Source organism: Acipenser ruthenus, chromosome 32, assembly GCF_902713425.1.
Source record: "Acipenser ruthenus chromosome 32, fAciRut3.2 maternal haplotype, whole genome shotgun sequence".
Lineage (NCBI taxonomy): Eukaryota > Metazoa > Chordata > Actinopteri > Acipenseriformes > Acipenseridae > Acipenser > Acipenser ruthenus.
The window spans coordinates 8,740,866-8,761,370 of NC_081220.1; the positions used below are offsets into that span (position 1 = coordinate 8,740,866).

General features: G+C 40.0%; 3 protein-coding genes across 4 annotated transcripts in view; all 3 read left to right on the top strand.

Annotated features, from left to right (window-relative positions):
* The window catches only part of LOC131702963 (zinc finger protein 135-like), a 145,234-nt gene that overhangs the window by 65,091 nt on the left and 59,638 nt on the right, over positions 1-20,505 (top strand). The gene's annotated exons all lie outside the window — the stretch shown is intronic.
* Positions 3,749-7,296, top strand: LOC131703109 (uncharacterized). The gene is made up of 13 exons (XM_059005974.1): positions 3,749-3,861; positions 3,945-4,003; positions 4,094-4,183; positions 4,594-4,721; positions 4,800-4,946; positions 5,061-5,141; positions 5,805-5,975; positions 6,078-6,174; positions 6,268-6,488; positions 6,564-6,714; positions 6,808-7,016; positions 7,115-7,236; positions 7,284-7,296. The coding sequence occupies exons 1-13, from the start codon at positions 3,836-3,838 to the stop codon at positions 7,294-7,296; spliced, it is 1,515 nt and encodes a 504-aa protein (XP_058861957.1). The 5' UTR covers positions 3,749-3,835.
* Positions 7,841-10,222, top strand: LOC131702973 (zona pellucida sperm-binding protein 2-like). Of its 2 annotated transcripts, XM_059005838.1 has the most exons (8): positions 7,841-8,005; positions 8,713-8,765; positions 8,841-8,968; positions 9,049-9,238; positions 9,327-9,468; positions 9,713-9,806; positions 9,890-9,991; positions 10,084-10,222. In XM_059005838.1, the coding sequence occupies exons 1-8, from the start codon at positions 7,856-7,858 to the stop codon at positions 10,191-10,193; spliced, it is 969 nt and encodes a 322-aa protein (XP_058861821.1). In that variant the 5' UTR covers positions 7,841-7,855; the 3' UTR covers positions 10,194-10,222. The 2 variants fall into 2 exon arrangements, with proteins under 2 accessions (XP_058861821.1, XP_058861820.1); XM_059005837.1 differs by having other exon boundaries at positions 9,890-10,222.

The window sequence follows — 20,505 nt, forward strand, 5'->3', positions numbered from 1 at the left end:
TTAAAAGGACAAGAATATAACATCACTATTAATAAGTAGATGGGTTCATACCTTTATTGACTTGCATTTGGTTCACTGCTACTTAAGTTGCCTTACACTGCTGGGACTGGTAACTGCTGCTGACCGGTAAGACTGGTGCTGATACTGCTGGGACGGGTGCTGACACTGTGACTCCTGCTTTGAAAGAGTTTAGCACACAGTTTCTCACTCAACTTTAATATTCTTTTGTCTGTATAAATCGATGATAGGAAGTAGTACAGTACTTCAGGCGGGGGAAACCGGTCCAGAGGTCCCGGTGCTGCCTGGCGCACAGGCCGGGTCGCTATAGATGCAAATACACAGCCCGAGATTATAGTAATGTGAAGAAATAAAAAATAACATTATATATATATATATATATATATATATATATATATATATATATATATATATATATATATATATATATCAATTTTACACTCTTAAAAAAGAAAGTGGGTACATTTTTTATTATTATTTTGGTCTTCACAATTAAGAATTGAGTCGATTTTTACCGAGGGCCTCGGCTGCCTCAATGTGTACACTGTGACTACGCGCCTGGGCACAGCCAGCATGCAAGCAAGCTACAGCAATAAAAACGGAGCTAAATCAAATAATACAATACCTTTCTCATGTTGTTTTTCTTCCTCAGTTTTTTTCTTTTTACGCTTCTTCGCGCTAGATTGGTACATTCTTGATCTTTTTTTCAGTCACAATTTGTTCGCAATCCTCAAAGAAGCCACCGGAGGCAGATATCACCGTGTAACAATTTTTTTTTTTTTTTTTTTTTTTTTTGGTTCCTGGGTAGTAAGTGTTATTTTCTAATTGCTTATGCCTCAAAAGTATAGAAAATGGCTATTATTCCCCACAAACTTTGCTTTTGTGACCAGGACAGTGATATTTTGAAATTTAGCTATTTTCCAGAACATTCCAGATAGATTCAGTGCTGAGTAAACTTGGAGTAACTTCTAGAACTTTCTAGAACTTTCCAGTAATATAAATAGTAGTATAAATACAGGGGCCTTAAGCCCACCAGTTCAGTTTAGTTCCAGCTGCCTAAGTGGATACATATCTGCATTTTTCTGAGATGGCATCAAGAGGCTGCAAGCATCCGGCAGACGCATTTTGCTATGTCTGCGGCAAATTTATCAAGACAAGAGTGAAAAAGTACTCCGTGGAAGCATCTGCTAAGATGTGTGAGGCCTACAACGCATATTTTGGCATGCCTGTCGGGGATCAAGACAAACCCTGGGCACCTCATTTCACCTGCGAGCACTGCAAAAAAAAACTCTGGAAGGTAAGATGGACAATTATTGCTCGGAATTTTATGTTATAAAATTTGTTAAAATTTTTAAAATTGTAAAAGTTTTTAATTTTAAAATGTTTTACAATTTTCAATGTTATTGAATAAATATATCATATATGAAAAATGTTGCGAGAATCTCTTACACATTAGTCATGGGTGAAATAAATGTATTTTTGTAGGATGGTACAGAGGGGAAAAGAGAGCCATGAAGTTCGCTATCCCAAGAATTTGGCGGGAACCCACTGACCACTCAAGCAACTGCTACTTCTGCATGATGGACCCTTCCAAATGTCGGACTGGCAAGAATGCACCTGCTATCACGTATCCGGACCTTCCTTCATCCATCGCCCCGGTGCCACACTGCCATGAGCTCCCCGTACCCACTCCTCCGGAGAGAGAGAGCAGCCGTCTTTAGAAGTAAAGAGAAGGGTCTTTCAGGTACCTTCAAGACTTCTTCCCTAAGCTGTCTGAGGCAAAGTTCAAAACCGGTGTCTTCGTCGTACCACAGATAAAGAAGATCCTGGAGTGCATTGAATTCCCCAAGAAGCTTATTAGTAAGGAGAAATCGGCTTGGAACAGCTTTGTCGCAGTGGTTCGGGGCTTCCTGGGCAATCACAAGGCCGAAAACTATGTGGAGCTGGTTGAGACTCTGGTGAAGAACTACGGCACAATGGGCTGAAGGATGTCCCTCAAAGTCCATATCCTTTATGCTCATCTTGATAAATTCAAGGAGAACATGGGAGCGTACTCGGAGGAGCAAGGTGAGCGCTTCCACCAGGATATAATGGACTTTGAACGCCGCTACCAAGGACAGTATAACGAGAACATGATGGGAGACTACATTTGGGGGCTGATTCGTGAAAGTGATTTACAGTATAATCTTAAATCTCGAAAAACTACTCACTTCTAAATCTTTTGTAGTCATTTTTGTATTACTTTAGTATAAATACATGTTAATTTGGATTCATATGTTGTTTTATTCTGACTTTATGTGAACCAAAAGACACAAATTCGTCCGTTTTCTCATTGGAAAAAGGTAAATTTCAAAATATCACTGTCCTGGTAACAAAAGCAAAGTTTGTGGGGAATAGTAGCCATTTTCTATACTTTTGAGGCATAAGCAATTAGGAAATAACACCTACTACCCAGGAACAAAAATTGTGTTACATAGTGATATCAAGACGACGGAACAAGCCTGCTTGCTGCTACAAAAGCGGCACTATACTGAACTTTACCGATGCGTTAGGAATAGACACCATTCATTTATGCATGCTTTTACATATCAACTAATTGCATTCCGCATTTACAGAACATACATGATTATCGTGAACATTTGATAAAATCAAACAATCAAAAAATTCCACTGACTTACACTGCTTTCACTTTTTACCATTTACTTCTTAGCCCTTAGCTTGCGTCTCAAAGCGTGATGATGTTGGTTTTGTTGACTCAGTTGCCATGGGAACGTTTAAAACTCCGCGACAAACTTTACTCAAATGCACAGCTGTACAGAACACACCCCCTCAGGCATGTGCTGTCTATTCACGGGAACAGACTACCGAAGCAGTTAGTTCAGATGAGCGCTGGATACACAAGAAACAATCTGACAATTTCACAAATAAACCCGTTTGTGTTCAAACCTATGAGAGGTGGAATGTAACAAAAATGTGAACTGCAAAAGCCGGAGCGTCAAACATCAACGACAAAGTTCAACATTTGAATTGAAGTAACAGCTGTCAAATAGACAAAACTCAACATTCGAAGATAATATGCCAAATTGAATATGCTCAACACACTAATTGAATTAATTATACATAAAATAATGAATGTAATTAAGCTCAATAATTGAAATGTGAACTTCAAATCTTAAATAAATTGATTACAATTCAAATTTCCAACACGCCATCCGATTTGTGTTGATTCTGTTCTAAATCAATACTGCGCGTTGTATTTCAGGTTAAGCGTTGTGCTTTCCATTTGCCACTTGGTCATTCTATTCCCCGGGACTGCCCCTGTCATGGCAAATCTGACATGCGAAAGAGATGCTTTGCACTGTTTCTTAAATCAAGTGGCCTCAAATAAATTGTCTACTTTAATATATGCTTAGCCTACCTAAGCATATGTTTACTACATGCCTCCATAGCTGAGCCTTTAATCAGACAGTCCTTGTCGGTGACAGTCCAGTTTGTTCCGCACGTACTTCTGCCAAACTTAAATTCAAAGTACAATCTTCTAAATGGGTTATTATTATTATTATTATTATTATTATTATTATTATTATTATTATTATTATTATTTATTTTAATTAACGTACTGATTGAAAATTAGAGGACTAATATGAAAGAGGTGCGCGCATCAATTGCAGCTAATTAGCTCCCATTAGCACCTGAACCTCTTTATAAACCCATTGGGCTCTAAGGAACACCAAACTTAACTACTGACGGGTTTGTTTTTATTATTGGTTCTTTATAACGGTGAAAGAAGTTCACGGTTGGGGCTGCCTTGGATTTAATGATGCCGTGTTGTCTTAGATTTGGGTAATTGTTGATCTATTCTCTACTTTAGAAACGTTCATTTTATTGTGTGTGTCTCACTTGCGTGTTTTTTTCTTCCAATGCAGAATAACATTGCTGTTAGCAGTGTTAGTCACTGAAGTTTGGACGCAGAACCCGCCTCTAGGTACGATAACGGTCGCTTCAGCACATCTGTTCTTTTAGCTTGCTGTTTATTTGCCGGTTGTGTGTTTTCATGTATCGTTGTCTTCTGCAGGCTCGGTGAGGACAGAATGTCAAGGGAGTGTTATGATGATGATGTTGGATAAGTCTTTTGTTGGAAAGTATTTTCGTATCAATGTGATTGGTGAGTGATCAATTTTCTTGAATGGAAAGCTTTTGATGTATAAAGCCTGTTGAGTCGTAATGTAATAACCTGAATTAAGAACAGAGTACTCCTGCGCTGTAAGGCTTCGTTTTTTTCAAATGCAGTGTATGAAACTCTTGCGTTAACTTTAAAAGCATGTTGCTGATCACCCTAAATAGACCTGTGCTGCTACAACCTTAGTCAGATTTGTTGACTGCAAGTGCGCCGAAATATAAATTATTTACTCTAAACATACTGTTCCGAATGGGCGCATAATTCTATTAATATAACTCGTTTTTACAAAATTGCTTATGGAACGTGGCGGTGGGGGTGTTCACTTTGTTATATCTCTACCTTGCTTGATCACGTGTACAGTTTCTTAAAAGGCCAACTTAATTTATTTTCCATAGACAATAAGGGGGCGCTTGTGTCCCTCTCTCCAAGACTGGCCGCACAGTGTGGATATAGCTTAACCGTTGACTTCTTGGGAAATGCCAAGTTCCTTGCTTCTGTGGTGAGCTGCTTTGCTCAGAACACAGTGAGTTTTAATTATATTTCTTTTTAAACGTGTTTCTAATGGTGACATGCTGGGACTAACTTTAGCCTTTGTTTCCAGAATGATGAGACCTACAAGCTGACAGTACAAATCAGTGTCTTCTCAAACAGTGCTATGACTTCAGCTTCCTCCTATGTTCAGAGCATGACATGCCGCTATTCTCCATGGGCAGAGAGGGAGATTCTGTGTGAAAGAAACTACATGGAGGTAAGGGCTATCGGGATGTGATAATGCTGTTCAGTATAACTTGTTGGGTTGTGTGGGTATTTTAATTGTCATTACAGAAGTGCTTCACTCATGACTAATGTGAATTCTCTTTAGGTTTCTGTGAGAAGAGGGGTGCCACTTATTGAGCCAAACTTTGTTCAAGATGATCCTGATTGGTCCCTTGCATACCCTGAGGTAGAATCATGTGACTTTGCATTTGCTTCATTCACATCCCCTTGGTCTTGCCTAATTGAAAGTCTACTCTACTGTCTCATCTAGTTGAAGCAAAATCTAACGGCCCCCTTAACTTTAACCTGTCTCCCAAGAGGGTGGTCATATTGGAATTGTGTAACATTTAAGGCATTGGCTTTGTATACGTCTTCTGTGATTTGTTGTGGTAAAACATGATTGTGGTGAAGTTAACACTTTCTTGTCAGTGTGTAAGCTTTGTATTTCAACCACTTAGGTAGTGGCTTCATATGTGCAGGGTTATAAACCCTTCATGATAAATGTGTCCTGATATACCTTTTTGAAGTCTGCTGTATAGGAGCAATTTCAAGTATTATCCTAAAGTTTGGTACACTGATATTAAGGTCCAGTACAAATGAGTGGCTACAAACTCTGCCTGTATCCGATCCAGACCACATGCTTTCACATAGGCTCTTTCGTACGCAGTTGTATTTGAGGATTCTCTGTTCCATTAGAGACGTTTGATCATATAACGGTTTCAGTGATACATTTCACCCTTCAGTTTTAGTTCATGTTTTATTAAACAAGCCATATGCTGTGACAAATCCTTTAGACTGGGGATGCTTTGTGTTCAAACTCCCTATTCTAATGGGGTTTTCTCTTTGCTAGGCAACTGCTGCTGACAACAGCATCTGGAAAATTGTGTTCCATCTCCCAGCAAATAGAAAGACAACCATGACTGTTGCTCAGGCCATGACAAATGGCTATGGCATAAACACTACACCAACTCGAATTCTGGTTAGAGCTGCATACAACTCCACAGAAAGCCAGCCTCAGGTGGTAAGTAGTCTAGGCTTCATTGTTGTGTAGTACAGTATATTCAGACAATGAAGGTAGATTTAGTCTTTTATTTTAGTAAAAGTTCCCCTTCCCCTCCAACAGATCCAAACTGTACCAATGGCTGTGCTAAGATCAACCACCTTTTATAAGCAAAGATGGATGGTCATGATGGTGGACACTGCAGTTACATGTCCTACTGGTGAGTAAGATTATGGAGGGCAACGGTGCTCAAGAACTGTTCTAGGTTTAAGTGTGTTTTCTATACCAAGTCTATGGTGTTCCTTTCTGTCAGATGGAACAGCCTTCACAGAACAGATGATTACATGGAATGTTCCCCGTGTTCTACCTCCCCTTGTTCCGACGCCACAAATTACTACCCTTGATGTTCAAATGGGAGTTGATGGCCGCAAGCTTGACCCTGCAACGATTCATAATAGAGATTATAAACTGGATGTCGGTCCCCAGCTAATCACTGTAAAAATTCCTGTGGGAGCTGATGGTGGATATTACAAGGTATGTAGACGTTCAATATCTTCTAAATCCTTCTCATTTTAAAGCTTGCTTCCTAAGATGCTTCTGTGCTTTCAGAGCCATGTAGTGGACAACACCTATGTGATCTCTTACTCTATTGAACCAATGCTGGAGCATACCTGGCAAGATGGGCCTGAGAAGACCAAGTACACAGTACTTCATCCAATAACCACTCCTTTCATGCCTCGGCCACCAGTTGTCACAAACAGTATGTAGAACTTGTCCACATGCAGTAAATCAAAGGGATTTGTTGCAGTGCTCCACTTCATAGCCTTCATTTAACTGCGTGCTTTAATTTCAGACACTGTTCCTAAAGCCAGAGTGTTCAATGTGACCCTGGGGACATTCCTGCCTGATGTGGAGCTGGTCAAAATTATAGTTGGACCAGAGACGTTAACTGTGCCAGAAGCCAACCTAAAAGGTTATAATGTCCAGGAGCATGTCTTTCCCAATGGATCCAAGACTTACACTCTCCAGGTGCCATTTGAGGACCCCAATGTGAAGCAAAAGGTAACATCCCACCTGTTCAACCATCCAATTGCCATTTTGAAAACACTTGCTTGCTGTCTGACTTTGGGTGTAATCCTACAAACCCATGTTTCTTTCAGGTAACTCCTCCAGACACCAGAACCTACATTCTGCCCCTGACCTACTTGCTGAATATAGTGCCAGAGAATACACCCTTTACTCATCCTGCTGTAGTTGAAGCCATTCTCAAAGACATCAGTAAGTGCCTGACTGTTTGTGGTCTACAACTACTCTTTTCTGACAATCCAGTCCATTGCCCTGACAACTGCTTTTCCTCTTGCAGTTCTACCTACAGTAACTGGCTACTGTGATGGTGCTGCATTCTATACCATGGTAACATATGGCAACATGGGTCGCAACTGGGTTCCTTTTGTGGGCTCAAGAGAACTTGGTGGAAGTCTGCTTGCCCTGTACAAGTATAATGCCAATGCTACCAATTTCTGGATGACTGTGCCATACAATTCAGTTGATGCCACATATGAAGTAAGTGATGGAACTTTAATGTGTTTTTAGTTGTCTTGGGTTCAACACATTACTGACCTGATGTATTGTCTCCTGTAGGTGATCAGTTCTTCGGGCATCAGAAGCAGGCTTGACTTGACCTTGAAGGATGTTGGGACCATGGTTGTGGTGGCTGACTTTTCTCTGTCCTGCAGTTTCCCTACAAAGATGATTGGTAACTCTCCTGCAGACCAAGCATTTTTTTAGAATAGCTGCTTTTGAGATTGGCCAAAGGTTGCATGGAGTGGTATTGAAGCTATAATCTGTTTCCTTAACCTGGATCCAAATGCTGTGTTTCAGATTGCTTCACCAATGGAACTATGGCAGCTCTCGCTGTGAAAGTGGAATCTGTCCCCAGCTTGTCTCCAAGTCAACTAACTCTAAGGGATCAGAGTTGCCGGCCTCTTCAGTCTGATGCTATCAATGCGGTTTTCTACTTCAATGTCAACTCCTGTGGAACAACTAGACGGGTTAGTATTGACACATTTTTAAAACCATATTTTGAGGAGGTTCAACATATTGACAAGTTGACCAACAACCCTGGATCACTCTGGGGAGCCATGGTGACCAGTGTTTCTATCAGCTGAATTACTTGCATGAATTGTGTACGTCTGAAGGATGCCACCTTTTTGTATTTAACTGCTTGTCCAGTTGACAAAGGTGCTGCGACACATGTCTCTTGGTTATGGCATTGCATGTGCTGCCTATAGACCTTTTGGGTCAATAGCAGTGAGCTGGAAGGAGTGTACTAACTGGGGAAGATCCCGTGGCTAGTACATAGGATGGGACTAAACTAGTACACGAGTTAATACCAATTGCAGCTCAAGAGTTGCCAGCTGTGTATTCAAATGTGTATTTGCAACAAATCCAAAATTTACTGCTGTTGCCCTCCTAGAGGTTACTAAAACAATACCAAATTAGTCTAGCAGTTTCTGTAGACAGACTTGTGGTGTCATACTAACTGTAACAAACATGAGGTCCCAAAAGTGTTCAATTATGAAATTGCAATATTCATAACCAACGCTTTTTATTTTTAAATTGTGAAATTGGTACAAAATTAGTACACAGCTGGGGATGATCCTGAGTACCATATTAGCTAGTCTGTAACTTGGTATGCAGCTCCATACTAAATCTACAAGTTAATTGCAACCCGAGCCTTTTGTGATTTCTCTTCCAGTTTGACAACAACCTCCTGACTTATGAGAATGACGTGCTGTTCACATCTTACCGGTAAGGATTGCAATCAAATTGAGTATCCTTGTGGTTGAGCCTGAAACTCTCCTAACCCCCATCTCTTCTTTCCAGGTTGAGAGTTGCCTGTCACTACCTGGTCAATGACACCAAGGTAGTACAGTTCTTGTACCAGAATAATCCTGCACCTGTAGTCCAGCCTGGCTTGGGGGACCTTGCAGTCATCATGCGGCTTGCATTGGGTAGGACTTGGCAATTGAAATAATATAGATGCTCTAGTAGTGTGTTTCCACCTATAAAATTCTCCCTTGCATCTCTGCAGATTCAACCTACAATGACTTCTATGGAGCTCGGGATTACCCTGTTGTGAAGTACTTGCGAAGACCCTTGTATTTTGAGGTAGAGCTCCTGTACAGCAGGGATCCACAGGCTGAATTGTTTTTGGAGAACTGCTGGGCAACCTATTCTGTTGACAGGAATAGCTCTCCAAAGTGGGATGTTGTTGTGGACAGGTAAGATGCTGGAATATGATATTGCTGTTACAAAACCTAGGAATTGGAGTTGTGGCTGATGTGCTCCTGACCTACTTTCTCTTTCTAGCTGTGAGAACTCTGCAGATGAGTACTTGACCATCTTTCACCCAGTCTCCAGCAATGCAAGAGTGCTGTTCCCTTCCCATCTGAAGAGGTTTGAAGTGAAAATGTTTTCCTTCACAAGCGGCCGTGATGCAATGAAAGGACAGGTAAAGTGGAGTGTTGGGATGGGGATCTTGTACCACAATGCATGGTTTGGATTGCTTTGCAAGCAACGAATAGTCACTGTTCTCAAATCTTTAGTGAGTTGGAATGAAAACATGTAACTGCACTTTTGCAAGAAACACTTATGATGCAATATATGTGTTTTTCAATTCAGTAATCCTCATTGGATGATGGTACTGCCTGATCTATTGATGCTTGTTTTACTTGACAAGGTGTGCTGTCTTTCAGATTTACTTCCACTGCAGTGTTGTGATATGTGATTCAAACCGGCCATCAGACAGCCTCTGTAGCAGACGGTGCATTCCAGGGAAACAGAGGCTTGGTAAGAGCTCTGTTTGAGAGGAGGGGACATTTTGCATGCGTTTTTGTCCATTTGTTTTGATGGACTCCTAATTCCTCCTGTAGGTCGCAGTGCTGAAGGGATGGATGGTGGTGCAAAGGCGTTTGTGTCTTCTGGCCCAATTGAGCTGAAGAGAGATGGATCCCTTCACTTTATGCCTAGAAGCGGTAATATGCATGATGTGAACACAATTGCAGTTCAAGTAAAATATAACTATCTCTCTTTATATTCCTCTAACTATTACTTTCTTCTCTTGCAGCCCAATTCAATGTGTGGTCCCTTCTGGGAGCTGCAATGGGTGTGTGTTCAGTGGTTATCTTCATAGCTGGAGTTGTATCTTTCTGGAAACTGCCAAAAAGTGTGTATTGATAAATAACAATCTTGCTTGTAAAAGCTTATTTTTTTGTGCTTGATTAATTCTACACTTGATATGTCAGAATGGCCATGTCAATGGGATTTCCTCCTCCTTGCAGTATCAAATGCTTTGATTTGCCCTGATCAGGCCATTCTCAATATGGTGTGTTACTCAAGGACCCTTCACTAATTCACTGTGTGAACCCGGGGGCAAAGACTTTCCTCCTCCAATGAGCTGTAACCCTATTTTTATATTTAACAGTAACAGGGCAATTACTATACCTTCAGTTATTTAGCATGATAAAATTTATGGAAGAAACCCACCCCCTCATTTGTCCCTTTTATTAAATATGTATTGGGTAACAATTTTCATATAAATTCTATTTCAGTATACAATTTATACATTGTCTTGAACCAGGCTTCAACAAGAAATAAACTAGAGCCCTGCTTCACTGATTTAAGAATATATGTTTAACTGTTAATTATTTTGAAGCATCGTGTGTAGAAATAGTAATGGAGGAGGGGGGTTCATTTGAAAACAAAAGCTGGTGTAAAGTTAAAAGCTGTCCACCAAAGCCAGGCTTGTCCACTTTCCCTTATGTTGGGCCCTTCTCCCTGACAGATTCTCTTGTCTCTTTTAAATTTATATTGTGGTGGCTTCATAAATAATTTTCCCACTTGTTAGTTTTTGTAGGCTAGGTATCCTCTACATTACGACTCATCATACAGTCACTGTGCAGCACTTCCAGCTCTTAACTTCTAGAATAATTCCAGGTGTGTAAACTTCCCAATCTTCAGAATACAGTAAGCTTTTATTAACTTGCATCCAATAATAAAACTAGTGGAAAATCCTTCCAATACAGCAATATGTTCCATACCAGGAACTCCTTTCAAAAGTACAAACTAATTGTCTTCAGTTGAACTGTATTTGCTGCTGCTGCTCCTCCTCACAGTGTCATCTGTGTTCTTTATTGTTTACTTTCCACACTGAATTCTATAATTCATTAGCTATAAAGAAAACTACCACTTGAGGGTGCAGTGCATAGAAAAGGAGCACATACCAATCCATAAACCATAATAACTATACATACCTAACTAAAATAAGAATACATTCCTGTGACGAGATAAAGTGATCCCGTGCTGTAAGCCATCCTCCCAGGGGGCTGTGAGCCAGCCTAGAAGGCCCCAACAGAGATGGTGTGACGTGGCAGTTCTACCTTTGGGGCGGAAGTCCCGAAAGGACGGTCACCATCTTTGTTGAGGGCAACAACACGGAATGTCCTGCAAAGTCCCAGAATTGGGAGGAGATTAAAATGCCAATTGCTGATTGGTGTTCTGCTGATTAGGGGGCGTTCCGCGGCACATTAAAGGGGGCCGTGTTGTAGCAGTCGAGGGTGGTATCTGAAAGCACAAAGGAGTATTGGAGAGGTACTGATGGATAAAACCAAACAAATGCTCACTGACTTTTTTGACAGACATAAACAAACTAATTCAAAAGAGAGACAGCCAACCAGGAGGGTGGACACCAGAATGGCCAGAAAGGCAAGGACAGCCACCCAGAGTCTGGATAATTTTACTTTATTGTTTGTTTGTTTTGTCTCTCCACATTTCAGTTAGCGTTTCTCTTTTGTTTGGACATTTTCTTTTGTTTGTTGTCCTGATTACCACTGTTTGCAGACACTAATAAAGGAAAAGAAAACAACTTGTGTCATATCATACCATTGTCTGGACGTGATTATTTTTACACCTCCACCCAACTCCGCTATCTGTGACAATTCCTTTTTTTTTAATAATCAAAATTCCAGTTCAGCTCCTACATACGTTTTTGCAAAAGCAATTATTTTTGCTAACATTTCAGGTTCTAAAATCACTATTTCCAGCAGTGCAGTTCCTTCCTGTCTGTATTGGTCATACTTTAGGGCCCATGGGAAGCCTGTGGCAGGCATGCATTCTGGTTACCATGTGACTGCTTGTTTATTGGGACAATTCAGGCTTTTCCAATTGCAATGCATTGTGGTACATTCTACACCTCTTGGTCACTGTTCACAGCAGGACTACACTTCCCACAATCTTTTGGCGTGTGAGTTGAAGAGCCTAAACTATCCCAGTGTGTTCTAGTGTGCATGAAGTCATATGGTAACTCTGCCCGTGAAGGCCTGTTTCAGAGTCCTGCCCCATGCAGTCTCCCTTATTTTGAAAGCTCAGTGCTGACAGGTATACGTATTATAAAACACACACATGCAAATAACAGAATTCTAGAAACAAACTTTATTATACAGTTCTGTGGGTGATCGTGTTCACAAAAACTAAGTATATTAAGTATTAATCCAAATACATGCAAAATATAAAACATTAATATATCTCTTATATTTTTGCTTAGTGTAGTTTGTATTACTCCCGTCAGATAAAAAAAAAATCAAATACAGTGGCTAATGCAGCCTCCAGCGTTCAGCCACAAAACGGTAAAACTGCAAACAAACTACAATTCCCAGAATCCCGTACCAGTTTCTGTAGTCCCATGTGTGATGCCATAGGTCTGGCTGCCTCTGAGTTGTGATTACACAGGCATAATCTACTTATTAGATTCCTTCTTGCTTTGACATGCTACTTTCAATATGCAAGTTTAGGGTGAAATTATCAACACTCCTTATATATACCTTGTTCTAGCATCACAAAAAAGTGCTACTTAACAACATGTTGTTCTCTTCATGTTTGAGTGTGTGAGTTATTGGAACTGAATTCACTACACTGGAAACACCGTGTGTAGTACGGGGGGTGTAATGTGTTGATATTATAAAGAGGATGGAGAGTTTGATGCAAGACTCGATCAGACACAGGCACATTCATATTATTAAACCTGCTATCAGACTCTCCGGCGTCGTCACTCTGAGTGCTCTTTGAAACAGACTTAGTTCGTATTTATATTCATGTTGGGTTAATCAGAGATGACTATCGACGGCCCGTCTGTAGTACTACCGGAGATTTTAATTGCACAGTTTGTACCGCTCTGTGCAGCGCCGTCCCGTTTGTAACACGGTACGTGAACTGCATTCTGCTAAACGAAACATCACAACAGCAGCAGCAGCGCCATCTACTGGACAAAACCCAGACATGCACGTTGAAACAATGATCCAGTCCAATATCTACAAAGACTAAACAAGAAACTATTAGCGAAGCCCCGAAAAAGAAAATATTATACAAAACGGTTTAAAATCATATGTTTTAGATATGATTTAGATATTCGGGTTGGATACCTCGGAAGCCAGCGGAACTCCAGCGTTTCTCTGACAACCACTGATAACCACTCCCGTGATGATCGGCGCTGCCATGACAACCCGTGACATCACCCGCACAAGTTACAACACGTCGAGTCATTTTTTGTAGCACAGTATTAACGTGTTATTGTTTTCACAAAATAACATCAATAAGATTATCAGATCACCTGCTAGTGTGTACTAAACAAAACCTCAAATATCAGTGAATTGATACAGAGACAAGCCGTGGCACCAGCAAGAGATACAAATGTATTTACTTATTTATTTGGTTAAACTTGAATCCAACCTTACATTTTAACTTCTTGAAGTTACCACAGTGTGTCTGTGTATGAATTACTGACGAGTAATATTTGTGATTTGATTACTCTAACAGATGAACTGATAATGTATGGATGTTATTTTGTGAAAACAATACAATATTAAAAAATAAATACAACATTTAATAAATAAATAAATAAATTATACACCAAACTGTAGCACATTTTTTTAGTCTTAATATCATAACAAATATACTTATTATAAATACGTATCACCTTTTATTTGTTGGAAAACGTTCTGGAACTTCTAGTAAAGTATTTTTTTTTTAATACAGTGCTGTTTGAGTTAAAATATTGTTTTCTTCAAAATTAATATACCAGCAACGGTGTGTTAATTTAACGGAGCGCCTAACGCCGCTCGGAACGTTCGCATTTTTAAATCCTAACGGTCTCTCCTCAGCTGAGCGGAATGTTCACAAGCCGGTTGCCTAACAGCGTCTCCCCCTCCTTCTCTGCCCGCCCTTTCGCCCTCTCTCGTTGCTCCAGCTAGGAGTTCAAATTTAGCTTCGTTATATCTGCGCAATTTTTTCCTAATTTTTACAATTTAGCTTATTAGGGGCTTCGTGTTTTTAAAATGGTTCAGGTGCAGTCCGGGCAGACTGACTGGAGCATCATTACAGTATACCGCACTGCGTTCAGCTTCGTGTGGCGGCTGATACACAAAATAATGAACGACTGTTAAATAAATCACATGTATTGCTTTTTAATGCTAAATATGTATCTGGTATTCTAAGTATTATCTACAATGAATAATTCAGCTATATTCATATTCATAATGTAATACAGTATTAAGACAGGGTCCAGTATTAGAAATAAATAAACACGCTTTAAGAGAAACAGCAGTGATATATATTGTCCATTCCCATACATTCTCTATATGTTTCTACATTGTGGTTGCACAGGGATAAGGGACTCAGTGATGTTAAAAAAAGAAAATAGAGCCCACAATTAACCAATATAGAAAGGAAGGGGGGAGAAATGTATTGCCTGTGTGCAGTACCTTACACATTTCTGTGTCTGCCCAGTTCTGAATGCTGTCTAGATCACTTTGAATGTCCTCTGCTGCTGCAACAGTGTTTGCCACTCCTATTTGGAACTGCAAACACAAGTCAAAAAGGAAGTTAGAAAGGCCAAGAGAGATAGATATAAATGAACATTGCTAAGGGGGCTAAAACCAATTCCAAAATGTTTTTCCAATATTATAACAGCAAGAGAACATTCAAAGAGGAGGTTAAATGTCTAAGAGATACAAATGGCAAAATCATAGATGAAAAAATAAAAAATAGCAAATATATGAAATGATTACTTTTCACAGGTTTTTACAAAGGAGGACACGGACAACATGCCCCACATGTCAACCTGTTTCTATCCAGTTTTAAATAACTTTAGCATAACAGAGGCAGAAGTGTTAAAGGGACGAGGAGCTCTTCAAATAAACAAATCCACTGGGCTGGATGAGATCCTCCCAATAGTACTCAAAGAAATGAAAGAAGTTATTTACAAACCGCCAACCAAGATCATGCAACAGTCTCTTGACACAGGGGTTGTACCGACAGACTGGAAAATTGCAAACGTAATACCGATCCACAAAAAGGGAGACAAAACCGAGCCAGGTAACTACAGACCAATAAGTCTGACTTCTATTATATGTAAACTTATGGAAACTATAATAAGATCCAAAATGGAAAATTACCTATATGGTAAAAGTATCCTGGGAGACAGTCAGCATGGTTTTAGGAAAGGGAGATCGTGTCTAACTAACCTGCTTGACTTTTTTGAGGATGCAACATCGACAATGGATAATTGCAAAGCATATGGCATGGTTTATTTAGATTTTCAGAAAGCTTTTGACAAAGTCCTGCTAAAAGATTAATTCTCAAATTGAATGCAGGTGGGATTCAAGGAAATGCATGCACATGGATTAGGGAGTGGTTAATATGTAGAAAACAGATTAGAGGAGAAAACTCAAAATGGAGCGAGGTAACCAGTGGTGTACCACAGGGATCAGTATTAGGTCCTCTGCTATTCCTAATCTACACTAAGGATTTAGATTCTGGTATAGTAAGCAAACTTGTTATTTACAACAACACAAAAATAGGAGAAGTGGCAAACACTGTTGCAGCAGCAAAGGTCATTCAAAATGATCTAGACAGCATTCAGAACTGGGCAAACACATGGCAACTGACATTTAATACAGAAAAGTGTAAGGTACTGCACGCAGGCAATAAAAATGTGCATTATAAATATCATAATATGACACCTATTGAAACAGAAGTGCAGCGCTTAGAACACATATACAAATAGAACTAATCCACTCTTCTATTAAACTGTGAACTTAGTGTTTGATTGAATCCATCTCTGTGTTTGTATAGCCTGGAAACAGGCATCAGTGCCTTGCATAGCTGCACACACTGCCATCATTCACACTGACCACAAGAGGGAGCCAGAGCACCACTGCTGTTTATAATGTAATAACACAGTAATAAGACAATTGACATAGGCATCAGTTACCTCCCCAGTCAGCCCAGTTCTCCCATTGTTAACACAAAGCTCCTCACATCCAGTCATCTAAACACTACAGTGTGGTCTGTGTCTGTATAGAGCAATACTGAAATTGAAGAAGGAATTTATGAAAAATACCAAGGAGTTTATGTTGACTCAGAAATGTCTTCATCTAGACAATGTGGGGAAGCTATAAAAAAGGCCAACAAGATGCTCGGATATATTGTGAGAAGTGTTGAATTTAAATCAAGGGAAGTAATGTTGAAACTTTACAATGCATTAGTAAGACCTCACCTAGAATATTGTGTTCATTTCTGGTCACCACATTACAAAAAGGATATTGCTGCTCTAGAAAGAGTGCAAAGAAGAGTGACCAAAATTATCCCGGGTTTAAAAGGCATGTTGTATGCAGACAGGCTAAAAGAATTGAATCTATTCAGTCGAACAAAGAAGACTACGCGGCGATCTGATTCAAGCATTCAAAATCCTAAAAGATATTGACAATGTCGACCCAAGGGACTTTTTCGGCCTGAAAAAAAGAAACAAGGACCAGGGGTCACACGTGGAGATTAGATAAAGAAGCATTCAGAACAGAAAATAGGAGGCACTTTTTTACACAGAGAAGTGTGAGGGTCTGGAACCAACTCCCCAATAATATTTTTGAAGCTGACACCCTGGGATCCTTCAAGAAGCTGCTTGATGAGATTCTGATCAATAAGCTACTAACAACCAAATAAGCAAGATGGGCCGAATGGCCTCCTCTTGTTTGTAAACTTTTTTATGTTCTAGAAGCGGGAGTATTTAAATGCTGTCCAAGCCCACTGACATTAATCGACCTTGTTATAATACAAGTTAATACAGACAGCACAGTGAGTCTTTAGAGCAAGGTCAATTCTAGCACATCATGATAATACAATACACACATTTGTGGTTTGTTTCCCCAGAGTTGGAGAGTAATTCATTAGTAGAAGTGAAGGATGAGAGATGGTCCAGGTTCAATAACCAGTTTAATGTAGGGAGCACACAGTAAAGTAAAAGCAGGGTTTGTCATAACACCTCCAGCATCTCATCATGCCTCTTGGTTTACCCACAATATGCAAGTAACAATTACCTTGGAAAGAGCAACGTGCTTCTGAACGGCTAAACCGATGACATTATAGAAACAATCAGGCACTTTCTCCTTTACTAAATATAAAATGCAGAAGAAAGAGGAAATACATGAATCCTCCCTTGCACTGAAAAGAGTTCTTGTTGTCAATAAAGAGTGCTTTTGAATGATTTCAGTGGTGGCAGTTTGACAAGAATACATGTCATGTGAAATAAACCAGTCCAAAACGAGACATTGATGCTAATAGTTTTATTGCTTAAAAAGCTTTACAGAAAGAGACAGGCTTTTACCCAGTTTCATGTAACAGCAGATAGTGTTGTTTCGGCAGGACAGCATTTATACTGGTCAACGGTTTGAGCATTTGTTGTCATGAACGCAAATAAAGATATTTTAAAATAATTGAGAGATGAAGAAAATCTCTATATAAACACAATGTTTTTGTCAGTCTGTGAACAAGACCTGTCACGGGTCACTTGTGACATCACAGGGTGGCTGTGAGGAGCTGGGAGAAGAAAGGAGTCTACTGGTCAAACCTGACTCGGTGCAGTGATTATGAGCTGGGGCAAATCAATCAAGCACGCTCTCCAAGTAACGCTTTGTATATGTGCCCATGTGGAGTTGTATTTCTATTCAAACATGTGTGAGCATGTGATCTCACTGAGAATCTGAGACTACATGTTAAATAAGGACACCTTTCCATACTTTCCATATTATATATCCTTGAAGAGATTGACCAAATGCACAACAGAGAGCAGCTGTTTTAAACAAACTGGGAATGGCCTGATAGAAATAAGTATGGGTGCTGTAGCTGTGTGTTTGGAGAGGGACCACAACAGAAAGGTTACAGCCATGCTGGTGTGTTTAAGCTTTGCTTGCAGGTCTGCTGTCAGGTAAACTCCAGCACTGTGATCCCTGGGCGCTGCTGCTTCTCAGTAGTGCTGGCATCGCCTGCAGCGGTAGGTATGCCAATCTGAAACCAATTGAAGACATTATCAGCAACCTGGGCAGAAAAGCTATTGTTATGATCCATACCCTACAGAGCATTGCACAGCTAGGTAATGGGATTGTGTGGTGGTAATGGTCAGCATTGTCTAATAATATAGACAATCAGTGTCACACTGAGCTGCAGAATTGAACTCCCTCCCATGTGTAGACAGCATCCTCCACACTCTTTGTATTGCACTCCTTTGAATTACAAATTTGAGTAAAGCTTTGTGTAATTCAGCATGCAATTTCACAATCCCAAAGGGTATGGAATCAACTGCTAAACTGTGGAGCCACCACAACCTCGCAATATAATCCTATCAATAAAAAACACGGAAACCCTCTATACTAGTTCAAATGCCAAACATGCTTCTGAGGTTTTATTCAGAGCAATCCTAGATCAAAGCTCCTCTGTTTTGTCCCCTGCTTTTATATTTTGTTTCACTGAAATGACAAAAGTTCCACAGGAGATTGAGGTCAGTGGGCCCTTCTTCTCAACTCAAAGCCAACCTTGACATAATGACCTCCCACAGAGAACTACTGTACACACACCATAAAACAGCAGCAATCCCATTCATCAGATCTCCTGGGATTATTTGTGGAGTTGGTTACTCCGGCATGAGATCACACACATGTAATAAGTTTAAATATACATTTCTTGGTTGCAGGAGACAGGTTAGACTTTCCTCTTTCCAATAAGTTACAAATGACCTCAATCGATCAATAGTTTGAGACAATGCAGTTGAAAGATGAATCATAAACTCATCTTGATATTTCCAGTTGAAGGATTATGATGTATGGCATCTGTTATAAAACTTATTCCAACAATTCTGTGTCTCTCTTGGAGTTCCATCCATATTTGACCTGGTCGACCTCATGTTCTAAACTGATATGGAATGACACTTGGTTTTCTATTTCAAATTGTTCTAATATATCCCTCAACCAATGTATACAGAAATAATAAGGCATACTCACGGCGAGCGCAGCGGTACCCATGATGGTAGTAGAAATAGTAGTGATAGTGATGAGCTACACAAAAAAAGAAAAGATAATTAGTAACAGTCTATTTTTAACACAGAGCTTCTTAAACCCACTGCCTTCCACACTGTAGCCCAGAACTCAACCCCCTGAGCTACTCAGGGACAGTGGCCCAGTGGTTAAAGAAAAGGGCTTGATACCAGGAGGTTCACATCCCGGCTCAGCCACTCACTCACTGTGTGTGACCCTGAGCAAGTCAAAACGTAAAACTGGAGTCCTATTGTAAGTGACTGCAGCAGCAGTTGTTGATGCATAGTACACCCCCTAGTCTCGAAGGCACTTTGGAGAAAAGCGACTGCTAAAAGACTAATGAATAAAAAAGTAATACTCAGATCCACAAGCATGCACATTGCCTTCCACTCTGCAGGGCACCACTTTCTCTAAACACTGAGCTATCAAACCCATTAACTCCTAGACTACAGCCCAGCACGAACCACTAAACTGCTCAAACCCACTACCTTCCACACTGCAGCTCTGCACTCTAGTCACTGTGTCACTGAAGCCTCTCAGCAAAGCTACACTGATAAACAATTCATGCCCTGATTGAAAATAATAAATAAAACCCACTGATTGCTGCATAAAATAAAGTAGAATCTATTTACTTACCATAGTAGCATCTGTACCTTACTGTGAAAGATCAAAGTGATATATTGAGTTCAGTCCATTTGAAGTCACTGCAGTGGCTGCTTTATACAAGAATGGGGCCTCAGTAGTGTATTAGAGAGCTATATATTTCAAAGGAGTGTCTCTATTTGTACATTTCTATTACTGGCAAAATCCAAAGACAGGGCTCCTTCTTTATATCCCCTCCCACAGGATACAGAACACCTCACTATGTGAGTATGTATTAAATAAAGATGTCATTTCTTAATAAGAGCAGCTCATTCATACTATTATACAATAATACCCCATTCCATATTCTCAACATCAGCTGTAGGAGGCCCCATTGTTAACATGTATTCATTTCTTGTGACGCGCACAGTACATGTGTATTGTATTGTAGTGTACAGTCACATTTTTATTAAAATATCAGATTCACACTTACCACGAGCACAGATGCTATAATCTGGAAATGAAATAAACATACACCATTAAATACAATT

Coding starts and splice junctions, on each gene's coding strand:
- LOC131703109 (XM_059005974.1), top strand. CDS start 3,836: ATGATGCCGTGTTGTCTTAGATTTGG. Junction 4,184..4,593: donor TTTTCGTATCAATGTGATTG/GTGAGTGATCAA, acceptor TATTTTCCATAG/ACAATAAGGGGGCGCTTGTG. Junction 5,976..6,077: donor CAGAAAGCCAGCCTCAGGTG/GTAAGTAGTCTA, acceptor CCCCTCCAACAG/ATCCAAACTGTACCAATGGC.
- LOC131702973 (XM_059005837.1), top strand. CDS start 7,856: ATGGCAGCTCTCGCTGTGAAAGTGGAATCTGTCCCCAGCTTGTCTCCA. Junction 8,969..9,048: donor CATCATGCGGCTTGCATTGG/GTAGGACTTGGC, acceptor GCATCTCTGCAG/ATTCAACCTACAATGACTTC. Junction 9,239..9,326: donor TGGGATGTTGTTGTGGACAG/GTAAGATGCTGG, acceptor TTCTCTTTCTAG/CTGTGAGAACTCTGCAGATG.